The sequence below is a fragment of the Lutra lutra genome, chromosome 8 (assembly GCF_902655055.1).
Source record: "Lutra lutra chromosome 8, mLutLut1.2, whole genome shotgun sequence".
NCBI lineage: Eukaryota > Metazoa > Chordata > Mammalia > Carnivora > Mustelidae > Lutra > Lutra lutra.
In genome coordinates, this window is record NC_062285.1 from 55,226,450 (window position 1) to 55,239,545 (window position 13,096).

The window sequence follows — 13,096 nt, forward strand, 5'->3', positions numbered from 1 at the left end:
ACACACACACACACACACACACAGAGCAGATTTACGGCCACAGTAAAATTATTCTAAATGCAAAGAAGAAAATGCAATTACTCGACCGTTTGGAAACCTGAATCCCCTTGCGTATCGGAGTGTGTGTGGGGGGGTTCTTCTTCTTCTTCTTCTTTTAAACGGCTTCATTGAGGTATTCTCTTGTTTTAAAAGTGCGCTCCTTTAGGGGGCCGGGGAGGGGAAGAAAGTGTGCTCCTTTGAAATAATCTCATTCCCTAGAATATTTACTTCCCCATTTGCGCTTCCTTATTCTTAGTAGCTTTTGGTTTATTTGTTTATATATTTAAGTAATCTCTAGAGTCAACGTGGGGCTTGAACTAATGGTCCCAAGATCGAGAATCACAGGCTGTTCCGACTGAGCCAGACAGGTGCCTTTCCTTCACTTTTTTGGATCTCCACTACTACAGGCACCTGAACGGATTCCCTTTCTTCTTTTTTAACCCCTATATTGCACAGCCAAACACGTGTAACCCGTCTGTACCCAATTCGCTCAGCCTCTCTCCAGGCCAGCCCGGCCCACCAGAAGTCCAGCCCCTTCTGTTTTCCAGAGCACCGCCTTTCGGCCCCTTTCCAACTTAGGGCCTACGGATCTCGCCCTTCCTCCCCACCCCCCAACATCTCGCGAGAGGTGAGCGCCCCTGGCCGGACGAGAAGAAAGTATCTGCTCCGCTGAGGGGGGAAAGAAGGAGCTGGAGACAGATTGTGGGAACGAACGCGGGCGGGCGGGAGGCGACGGAGCTACCAGAGGGTGAGTTCTTTTAACATTAAGTAGTCCATGATCTGGCGGAGTCTCTCTTTCAACTCTGGCCACTCTCAGTGTCCCAGGCCGGGGTCTCCCCTCCCAGTCTGTGTTGGACGGGGGCGCTGAGGCGGTGGCCGGGCCCTGTCTGAGGAAGTGGGTGGGGCATGGACTCATGCCGACCAATAAAAGAAAAGGAAGCTACGATTGGCGGCGATGAACACTAATGAGAGATCGTCTTTACCTTGCGGAGTGCCGCCCCTCTTCTCTCCCTCCTACCGCCTCCTTCCTCTGGGGGGGAAGGCGGGGCCAGAGGCCTGAAGTGTGGGGAGAACTTGGGGGTAAGTAGCCCCGGGGGGCACAGGGCGTGGCAAGGAGAGGGGAGTTGAATCCTGAGGGAATGGAAGCCTAGTAGAGACTAATGGGAGGGTAATGGGATGGGGTGGAATGGGAGGAAGGGGAGGGGTGCTAAATTGGTTGAAGACTCAGGCTTATCAAAGTGGGGTTAGGGGCTTGGCATTGAAGAGCCAAGGGTAATAGGCAGGAGGTAGGGAACAGTAGGTGAAAATATGGCATTGGGTTTGGATGGAAAGATAGGTGGATGTAAATCACTGGAAATGGGAGTCATGGCATTTTGATTGAATTTTGAAAATTATGAAAAAAGAATAAGGGCATGATTTCGGAGAGAAAGTATGAATTTTGAGAAAATTCAGTGAATGAGTTTAGGAAGACTTTATAGAGGTGGGCTTACCAGCCAAGGCATCACTTTGGGAAGAGTGTAAGGGAGTTTAGAGGAGTAAAGGAGGTGTTTGGAAAGGAGACAGCGGATATATACAGGTCTTTAGCCTAGGTATCAGAAGCAGCCTAGGATATTGATTTGGGGCATTTGCTGTATATGGCACCTAGTCTGGTGACCAGCTTGCAAGAATAGTGAGGTAGGGGTGGAGGAGGAGAAATACAGAACACTTTTATCACTTCTGCTCTGATTTCCTTTCTCCCTTCTTTTCCTCTTCCTACACTCCTCTCTTCCTAAACTCAGGGATGGGGGCTTGGGACTTCAGCGGTTCAAGTTGGAACCCCATTGGGAGTTATGTTGCTCTGAATTGCTTGTTATGTTCTCTGACTGGGGTGTTTACTACCCAGGGCACCTCCTACCCAGATTGCTGCGTTGCTACTTTGCTAACTTTAAAAGTTTGCTTTCTACTTAATAGTGTTTTAGTATCTCCGAAGGTTGTATCATAGTAAGTGTAGGTTTGTGGGGATGTGCAGTTTTCTGGGCAAGCTCACTTGATTCTTATATTTAAAAACCTTGCAGTAGTGTAAGAATTCTTGTAATGACATTGGTCTTTACAGTTATTATAAGCACAGAAAAATATACTGAAGTTTGTTTTGTTAAATGTGTGTCTTATCCACTCATATTCTTGGAGCTCTTAAATGGTTGGTTGTGGTTAGTCTTAGCTGATATTATATATTTTTAAACGGTGTAAATAAGATGAACATATATTTCAGGAAAGTGAAAAATTTTCAGTTTCTTCCTTTGTGTCTAAACTCAGAAGTTAAAGATATGTCATAATATCTTAGGGCAAGTGTTGGGGAAATCAAACACAATTTGTACTTAAACATGGAGGATGTAAGGTAAGTGAAGGCTATTGCGAAATGTAACATGTCTGTAAGAAAAGAAGCTAAAGAAAAGTTTGGCAGCTATACTAAGTAGTCTTACCAGTTTGTTCTTAATTCTGTACAGCAAAGGGACGAGCCTTTGCCCTTTGTTTGATAGGTGTGTATTATTTAATAATCAATTAAACTAATATAGCCAATTAATTAAGAGCTGCTTTGCTGCTGCATAGATTTGTCTTTTATATCCTTCTCTTCTTCTACTTTTGAGAAGCAAAATAACGTCTGAAATGCCGGTAAAGCTGTTTCATGAAGAGAAACCAGAGTATGTTGCTTTGTATTAACCTTTGGTTTTCAGCAACCATTTGAAGCTTTTTCTCCTAGCCAGAAAGTTGCCCCTACAACACATTGAGACCAATTAATTACTAACCCTTTAGCATTAATTACTGAATTGAGCTCCAATATTTCACATTCAGAGCAATGCTGTTGGACATTCAGACCTTTTCACAGTTTGCCTGGCAGCAGAACAAAAAATACCCAATGAAAGAGCAAAGTCCCTTGTTTTATTCTTCCATTCTCGAGTTTGTGGTGGCTTTAACTGGGGCACTATCAAATGGAAGTTTTTTTTTTTTTTTTTTTAAATTTCATCAGTGTTAACACCTAGCAGAAAGCTAGGGAGTGTCAACACTGCTCATTTTTAAACTTGTGGATCAAAGGTTACATCCTGTGATAGTTCCAGGGTTGTAATTTTTAAGCATTTTTATTTACCGTGGCTTTTAAATGTTAATGGACACTGCTACTGTACCTCCTTTTTCTTTCCTCTCTCCACCTCCAGCTCCAAATGAAAATTGTTTTTTTCATCCAACTCTTAAGCTGCTACTTTGCCTCAAGTAAAGTCCCTGGCTCTGCCTGAACACAGCTGCTCTGAAATTCTCACAAGTTATTGTTTTGTACATGTCAAGACGGAGTTTTTCCTAGGCTGCAGTAGGAGGTAGTCAATGTTAACAGCAGCCTCATCCACGTCTGAGAAGGAGGAGCCTTCTTCTTGCAAGGAAGTTTTAGGTGGAGCAAATAGCCTTGCCATGTAAATGTATAACAAAGACAGCTCTCTTCTGGAGGCTAGTTGGCAGGCTGGCATATAATTGTCCCTTATCCCTTGATAAAGGTACTAAAGTTAAGGTGCAGATGTTGTTTCTTTCAGAAAAACAAATGCAGCATTCATTTAAAAAGAAAAAGCATTAATTTTTTTTTGCTGTTGGTTTCTCTAAAAATGGCACTATGATTTGAGAGTTCATGAAAGAATTTTCTTTTCTTTCTTTCTTTTTTTTTTTTTAAAGATTTTATTTGTCAGAGAGAGAGAGAGATCACAAGTAGGCCGAGAGGCAGGCAGAGGCAGAGGGAGAAGCAGATTCCCTGCCGAGCAAGGAGCCCGATGTGGGACTCAATCCCAGGACGCTGGGATCATGACCTGAGCCGAAGGCAGCCGCTTAACCAACTGAGCTACCCAGGCGTCCCCATGAAAGAATTTTCCATCGGGTGCCTGGCTGGCTTAGTCGGTAAAGCATGTATATGACTTTTGATCTTGAGTCGTGAGTTCGAGTTCCACATTGGGTGTAGAGAATACTAAAAAACAAAAAAAACTTTAAAAAGAAAAGGTCTTGGGGCGCCTGGGTGGCTCAGTGGGTTAAAGCCTCTGCCTTCGGCTTGGGTCATGATTCCGGGATCCTGGGATTGAGCCCCGCATTGGGCTCTCTGCTCAGCGGGAGCCTGCTTCCTCCTCTCTCTCTGCCTGCCTCTCTGCCTACTTGTGATCTCTCTGTCTGTCAAATAAATAAAAATAAATAAATAAATAAAAAGTCTTCCATCTATTTAGAAACATGTCAAAGGAAACAATTTTTTTTTTAAAGACTTTATTCATCCATTTGACAGATAGAGATCACAGTAGCCAGAGAGGCAGGCAGAGAGAGAGAGAGGAGGAAGCAGGCTCCCTGCAGAGCAGAGAGCCCGATGCGGGGCTCGATCCCAGAACCCTGAGATCATCACCTAGAGCCAAAGGCAGAGGCTTAACCCACTGAGCCACCCAGGTGCCCCAAAGAAAACAATTTTTAAGCATCAGTTTTTTAATGTTGCCTTCCTGAAGGAGGCTTCTTTTGGGATAAAGTATATTCATGAAACATGAAAATGCGTCCTATTTGGAATTCCTGGCAGGTGGGTCTTTTCACTTCTAATGCAATAAGAAGAAGGTCCCCACTTCACAGATACCCTATTCCATTATTGGAGGTCTACTTTTAGAACATTCTTTACATTGTGCTGAAGCTCTTTAGTTCTGCCATTTGCAACTATAATAAATAAACCTAATTCCTTGTCAGCATGGTAGTCCTTCAAGTATTTGATGACAGTTATGTAGTAGGATAAATATCCCAAGTTATTTTAGCCATTCCTTAAATGATAAAGTTCAGGCCTCATCAGCTGGGTTGCCTGTATTTAGGGTTTCTTATCTAGATCTGAAATAATAACACCTCAGGTATAATCTGATCAATACAAAGTACGGGGAAGAGTATGGCCTCTTTTCTGCTGTGCTCTGTACTTCTATTCTTAAAGCCTAAGATCGCATTAATTTGTGTAATTGATTTTTTTTAAATGTAACTGATGACCTTACATTTATCCTTGTAATTGTCATCTTGTTAATTTGGGTTTTTTGTTTTAGCTTAATAATGTTATTTGGCCTCTTAGCTATTCCTCATATCCTCATGTTTGTATCTTTGATAGAGAAATTTGATAAATGAGACATAAACATCAATGTTTTTGTTTTAGGTCATTGGTAGAAATATATAAGGGTGGAGCAGTGCCATATAACATCAGCATGCTATCATTAGGTTGATATTAATCCATCAATCAACCTTTTGCGTAAAATTCAATTATGAATTCACCTTCTGTTTTATCATCTAACTTATATTTCCTGTCTAATATTAAGAAGTATCCTGTTGAAATCTAAATATATTGTCTCTGACCTGTCCCTAAGCTCCTAGGCTAGTGACCTGGTAAAAAAAGAAGTTAGACATTAGTTGCTACCTAGCTAGGTCATGCTAGTGTTTATAAATCATTGCATTACTTGTCAGTTGTTTTTAAGACATCTATTTAATAATTCCACTATGTTTTAAAGTAAAATTTCCCCCCCTTTCCAACATTGCTGGTCCTGCTTCCTTTATTTTTCTTTTAAAAAATAATCCTAGAATGATTAACAGTGTTTCTGCATAGTTGCATATTTTGTGTCGTCAAACGAAATTCTGTTTTGGAATCTTTTAGGAAGACATGGCATTTTAAGTTAATATTAAAAAATTAAACTATTATCCATGTAGCGGTTTTATCATAGCCTCCCCATAATATTGACATCTCCAATTTAGACCTAACTTTTCATTTTGTTTGGAATAAAAACCTACACTACCTGTAAGAAAAAGCACACCCCCTCACACACAATTGCCTTTTATTATAGTTTATTGATGTGGTGGGCTAAGTTTGTCATACTCTGTGCTATAGGTAAAATTGTGCTAGAAATAAGCCAGAACATCAGAAAACATCTCTAGGGAATAAAGACTGTGTTGGCAGTCAACAACTTTCCTGTGTGTTAATTTTAGACCTGATAGTTGAACTTATGTTTGAGCAATTTTAGCTGATAAATGCATTTTTAAAGCACCTTCCTCTTTTGGGGTTTTAATTTTTACTTTCACTTTTAAAAAATTGAAAATTGTGAATGGAAATGTCTCTGTGGAATGAAGTAGCATGCTGTTAGGGACAGGGTACATCTTTTGATATCTTCTTATCCATTTGAGATTGTTTAGTTATTAATTCTCCTGAAAAGCAGAAGATGGACTTGATGACCCCTCAAGGTCCTTTCCAGTCCAAACATTCATAAATAGAAACTCAGATCAAAGAACTTACTATTGAAGAAAAGTAGACATTAAAGAAAATGAAATTGAAGTGGTTCTACTGACCCAGTGGGAATGGCTAAACAGAAAGTAAGGAACATAAATGTCAAGAAATAACTCCTTTGAGCAAGAAACAAAACAAGAATCAACAACAACAAAATTTTGCATTGGGGTCATTTCGTGTCTTAAAATATTTCATCCTGATATTTTCTCTATAGAATTTCCCTGGTGGACACTTTGTGTTGAAATAGTTTGTCTCCCTACCCCCGTAAGCCATAGTATTTTGTTTTCTTTCCTTCTCTTGTTTATCCTTTTGTTTAGAAAGTGTATGTGTGTGTGTGGGGGGGGGGGTGTCTGAATAATATACCCACTGCTTGTGTACAATGAAGAAAATTCAGTTTGGTTTTGAAAGTAAAGGTATACTGCTTGGCTACCTTAGAGAGGAAAATTTTTATGAAAAGATGAATTTGTTACCTAGTTTTTAGAACTTTGTAGGCAGACATGTAGGAAAGATTCCCAACTAAGGCAAATGTGAGTTACTACAATAATCTTTTTTTTTCTTTTTTAAACTATAGTAATCTTATGAAGGATCTAGGAACATTTAATCGGAGAACAAAACTCATTACAAACAACTTCACTTTGTTAGCTTTTTCTCATCTTCTTGCAATTTTAATCCTAAATGTTCTCATACATTTGAAACCCGAGTATATAAAAAGTTTCTCTTTTCAGGATGCCTGACTGGGTCAGTTGGTGGAACCTGTGACTCTTGGTCTCAGGTTGTGAGTTCGAGCCCCATGTTGGGTGTAGAGTTTACTTTAAAAAAAGGTTTCTCTTTTCTGTTCAAGAATGCATTTTTCCTTAATAAATATCAACTTGTGAAAGCGTAACCGGAGCTAAGATTTAGCTTAAAAAGTCACTTTGTGAGCTTGTGGCTTGGGCCTCCATGGAACAGTGTTGTTCCGCCATTGCTGCACCCTCTCACAAAATCCAACTTGTTTTGAGTGCAATTACCTATTAATATCTTATCTGGTATAGTGCTTCTTGCTGACATAGTGGACAAAGAAGATTTATATGCTAAATTGGTCAGATTGTATTTGGGGCTTATAATTTACCATGCAGTAGAAAAATTACTTTTTTTCAGATTAAAAAATAGAGCATAATCATTCTTTCTGAAAAGGAATATGCCAGACTATATTATAAAAACAGGATGATTTATTGACTAGAATGTATGACTGCTGTAAATGATTTGTGTTGGCACCAAGTTTCTTGCCAGTAATGTTTATTTAAGTTTTATCAAACTTGAGTAACACCATATTGGTTTTATTTAACATGGTTTTTCTGGTATTTCTGGTAGTAATGTGTTTCCTGTAGTACCATTTTCTTTATTTTTTTAAGTTATAGGCAAGCAGTAGTTTGCTGATATTTTATACATCTGTGTTTGGGATTATTGAAAGTCAGTGAGCATTAGAATACCCCAAACAGATCACTGTGTTGCCAGTATATGGACAGTCTTTAGAAAACAGATTTTTTTTTCCTTGAGAATTTTTAAGCATCTCCATGATTGTCATTATTGTAGCAATTTCCTATCCAGGACTTAACTCATACTAGGGCTTAATATTAAAGTCTATCAGGTTTATTTTTGTTAGTAATGTATTTAAATTAAGTCCATTAAAAAAAAAGAAATGCATGAAGATTTTAAATTTATCCCTAAGGATTAGTGTTTAGGGGTTGATCGCTACTGGTGTATTGTTTTAGGGATGATACCTTATCTGAAAATGAGTAGGAAAAAAACCGAAAACACAGGGTTAGATTTTTGACAGCCTTCCAGTTTCCAGGAATTTTTCAACTCCTAAAATGCATATTGAGGCCAAACATAGACACATATAGTGTTCTCTAGTTATTTCTAACTCTGCTTCCTGCTGTCACTTTAGTAAGCTTTTGCTTCTTTGTTTTTATTAACCTTTCTGAGGATAGCTTAAAATAGTTCCTTGAATCCTCCAAAAGCCTAGAGAGACTTAAAAAAAGTTCTAGTCAAATAGTTGCCTATATGAAGCTGTTCCCAGATAGGTTCTAAGGTTTGGCCATGTGTTGTCTAACTTATGATTCAGCCTAATTCTCACTCCCATCTGTTTTTAGTCATTCGATACAAAAGTATTTGATCTATTTAAGCTGGCTCCTGTTTTGGAAACCTGTCCCTTGCATGTCAGAGCTCAAAATCCAGAAATTAATTTGAACCTTTTCTTTGATCAATCCAGGGTACTCTACTGTTGTTTTGTTTTTTTTTTTAAGATTTTATTTATTTGTCAGAGAGAGCAAGCATGCACAAGCAGGGGAAGCAGCAGGCAGAGGGAGAAACAGCCTCCCTGCTGAGCAAGGACCCCAATGTGGGACTCAATCCCCGGACCCTGGAATTATGACCTGAGCTGAAGGCACATGCTTAACCGACTGAGCCACCCAGGCGTCCCTGTTTGTGTATTTCTTAAAGCAGTGGGTCTCAAACTGCTTTTGGTCTCAATACCTACCCCTTTATACTCTTCATAACTGTTGGGGACTCCAAAGGACTTTGGTTTGTCTTGGTTATATCTGTTGATGTTGAGCATTTTAGAAATTAAAGTGGAGAAATTGGGGGTGTCTGGGTGGCTCAGTGGGTTGAGCTGCTGCCTTCGGCTCGGGTCATGATCTCAGGGTCCTGGGATCGAGCCCCGCATCGGGCTCTCTGCTCGGCGGGGAGCCTGCTTCCTCCTCTCTCTCTGCCTGCCTCTCTGCCTGCTTGTGATCTCTCTCTGTCAAATAAATAAATAAAATCTTAAAAAAAAAAAAATAAAGTGGAGAAATTGAAAAAACACTCACTTTCAAATAACAACATAAATAATTACCATAGTGTCAGAAAAATTGGGGGGGGCAGGGCTTCAAATCTTTTAATGTCTAACTTAATAGAAAACAGCTGGATTCTCATATTTGCTTCTGTATTCAGTCTGTTACAGTATGTTGTTGGTTGACGTATGTGAAGATAACCTGGGTTCACACACAGATACTAATAGGAAAAGGAAAGATTTATTTTTAAAGACTTACTTATTTGAGAAGGGAAGGGGCAGACTGAGAGAGTCTTAAAGCAGACTCACTGGTGAGCAAGGTGCTGGATGTGGGACTTGATCCCACAGCCCATGAGATCATGGTATAAGCAGAAACCAAGAGTCTGATGTTCAACCGACTGAGCCACCCAGGAGCCCAGGAAACAGAAAGATTCTTTTCAGATAATTGTAGATAGTCTTTCTTCTTTGATACTATACCAGAATCCAAAATGGGGTAGTTTCTTAATGGTTGACTGTTGTGTAGAATCTGAAACACATCTCTGAATTTTTAATACTGTTAAATTAAAATGAATTAGCCTGTCTTGCTCTTTAAATAGATCTTTTGTCCATGTATGACTTGAACACCCGTAAACCCTCTGAATGGTTCTTAGGAATCTATGGGGATCCCTGGAGCCCACTCTGAGAACTGCTGTCTTGTAGTACCAAATTGGAAAAATACAGCCCTTTACTATATGGAAGAACTATAAGCTCTCCAACCATTTTAGTTTCCCTCCAAGGCTGAGTTTCTGACCATTTGCACTGGAATTACCCAGGGTATTTTGTTTTTTTTTTTAAGTGTAAATTCTTGGGCCCCAAAGCCAAGAAAATCCAGGAGGCATAGGAATCTGTATTTTTCAGGGTGCCCAAGTGAATATGTTAAGGTTGAGAACTATGGAGCTAGCTTAATTAACCTTATTTTTAGAAGACCTAATTTCTTGGGTATCTGACTGGCTCAGTCAGAAGAGCATACTACTATTGAGTTGTAGCTTGAGCCCCACAATGGATGTAGAGTTGACTTAAGAAAAAGAGGGGGGGCGCTCCTGGGTGTCTCTGTCGGTTGAGTGTCTGACTCTTGGTCATGGCTCAAGTCTTGATCTCCCCGTCATGAGTTTGAGCCCCGTGTTGGGCTCCATGCTGGGTGTGGAGTCTACTTTAAAAACAAAAACAAAACAAAACAAAAAAAACACAAAAAAGCCTAATTTCAAAAATTTGTAGTCATTTATTTATTTATTTAAGATTTTTATTTATTTATTTGACAGACAGAGATCACAAGTAGGCAGAGAGGCATGCAGAGAGAGAGGAAGGGAAGCGGGCTCCCCACTGAGCAGAGAGCCCGCTGCGGGGCTCGATCCCAGGACCCTGGGATCATGACCTGAGCCGAAGGCAGAGGCTTCAACCCACTGAGCCTCCCAGGTGCCCCCAAAATTTGTAGTCATTTAAAAAGAAATTATTATTAATTCAATTTAATTGAATAGTCACAATATAAAAGTTCTTACTAATGGTTAACACACACACTCTGACATTTGTCATAATTGAGATCTCCTAATTACCCATGTATTTTAATTAGTAATAGTTATTTATAAATACGAGGAGTTTGCAAACTAAGGCCAAATAGTAAATAAGGCTTTGCAGGCATGAGGTCTGTTTGTAACGATTCAACTCTACCATTATAGCACCTAAGAAGCCATAGACAACATGCAAAGGATAAGCATGGCTGTATTCCCATAAAACTTTTTTATGGACTCTAAAATTTGAACGTCCTGTAATTTTTATGTGTCATGAAATACTTTTTTTGTTTTTTTCCAACTATTTAAAAATGTAAAAACCGTTCTTAGCTTGTGGTCCATACAAAAAGAGGTGGCAGGCTGGATTTGGCCCACTGACTGAAGTTTGCCAATCCTTGACATATACTGTAACTGGATTATGAATTTAAAAATTATTATAGTAAAATATACTTAATGTTGGGCAACCCTCTTGGGTCCCCTCCCTCTTAGAGAGCTTTTTCTATTGCTCAGTAAACTTTACTTTGTTGTCCACCACACACACAAAAAAAATTACACACACTCTTAATGTTAAAACTATGAACATTATTTAATTTTTCTAGACAAAAAAATTGCTCCAAGAATTTGCAGTCCCTCCTGATTCATATTTCTGGACATTCATTTGTATAATAAACATATAAGAAACTATTATGTGTAAATTTTTGGAAGTAACACAATTCAGTTGGAAGTAGTTATACAATAGGCAGGTTATCGTACAACTTTTTTTTTTTTTTTTTTAAAGATTTTATTTGGGACGCCTGGGTGGCTCAGTTGGTTGAGTGGCTGCCTTTGGCTCAGGTCATGATCCCAGCGTCCTGGGATCGAGTCCCACATCGGGCTTCTTGCTCAGCAGGGAGCCTGCTTCTCCCTCTGCCTCTGCCTGCAACTCTGTCTGCCTGTGCTCACTCTCTCTCTGACAAATAAATAAATAAAATCTTTAAAAAAAAAAAAGATTTTATTTATTTATTTGGCAGACAGAGATTACAAGTAGGCCGAAGGCAGGCAGAGAGAGAGGAGAAGCAGGCTCCCTGATGAGCAAAGAGCCTGATGTGGGGCTCGATCCTGGGACCCTGAGATCATGACCTGAGCTGAAGGCAGAGGCTTTAACCCACTGAGCCACCCAGGTGCCCCTTTATCGTACAGCTTTTAGGAGATTTTGTTTTGTTTTTAAAGATTTTATTTATTTGTCAGAGAGAGAAAACACATGCAGGGCCAGCAGCAGGCAGAGGGAGAGGAAGGCTCCCCACTGAGCTAGGATCCCATAGCGGGACTCATCCCGGGAGCCTGGGATCATGACCTGAGCTGAAGGCAGAGTCTTAACGGACTGAGCCACCCAGGTGTCCTTAACTTTTAGGAGTTCTAAAAAGATGTGCTATCCGTTTTTATACCTTCTTCGAAGTGTGTGAGAATAGGTAACTAGGAGTCAAGTGAGCCTTAACCTCTTGACTCATCTTTTGTCTATTTTTTTTTTCTCTCTAGCTCAGTTTTCACAGTCTGTAAGCAAAGTGCTTTACAAAAACTCTGATATAAAACAGTAAGGCAAGTTAGTTTAAGATTAGAGTGATATATGTGCTTTCTGTATAATCCCTTTGGGGCAGTTGGTTTACCTACTAGTGAAATAATATATGCTAAACTGTTTTTATGCTAAGTAATACTGTGGAAAACAAACCCAAAATTTATGAACAGAAATTTCAATTCCTAAATAATCTACTACCTAGTAAAACTTGAGTCTTTGTTTTCTGAGGTTCACATAATATGCATTATAGTCTCACAGTTCATGTTTACTGGCATCTTTTCCTTAAATCATTTTTCTAGATGTAATGCAAATCACAGCAACACTTGAGTATCCTATGGAGAATAAAATGTTGAGACTGCTGTGGTAGAGATCTTTGGTGTTTGTACTCTTTGCTTAGTAGCAGCTTAATTATCTTAGAGTCTGAACTTGTTATGTTATGTTACAAAGTTATGTTCTTGGAAGAGAACTGTTTGTATATAATTTCTTTCTTTTTAATATCATAAGGGAATGGAGCCCATAGAGCTCTGTTTGGGTGCCTGTCTACATTTTTTAGCTTGTTTATAACTGAACTGAAAGACCTTTAGTACCTGCTAAGCTTGGTTTCAGCTCTCTTTATTCTCTCTGTGATGAATGGCTGGGGCAATTTCTAAGTGTTGGATATAAGTAATACTCTTTAGGGAACATTCATGGGATTCTGAAAATGGGTTCTTGAAGGTAACAAAGGAGGAACTATCTTGAACTGCTTGATTACCCTGTGTATCGATATAAGTTTCCACCGTGTCTATTTCCATATGAAGCTGCTAGTTTATAATTTTAGAAATATTTTTGGTAGTCTAAAAAATGAATTGAATTTATCAGTTGGTTCTGTT

General features: G+C 39.3%; 1 protein-coding gene across 6 annotated transcripts in view; it reads left to right on the top strand.

Annotated features, from left to right (window-relative positions):
* Positions 1-522: 522 nt before the first annotated feature.
* The window catches only part of LOC125106028 (cyclic AMP-dependent transcription factor ATF-7), a 97,040-nt gene continuing 84,466 nt past the window's right edge, over positions 523-13,096 (top strand). Inside the window, exons 1-2 of one of the 6 annotated variants that reach the window (XM_047739461.1) lie at positions 1,185-1,207; positions 2,360-2,413. In XM_047739461.1, coding sequence (XP_047595417.1) covers positions 1,200-1,207; positions 2,360-2,413 — 62 coding nt within the window. In that variant the 5' untranslated portion in view covers positions 1,185-1,199. The other 5 variants (XM_047739462.1, XM_047739464.1, XM_047739463.1 and 2 more) reach the window with 5 other exon arrangements.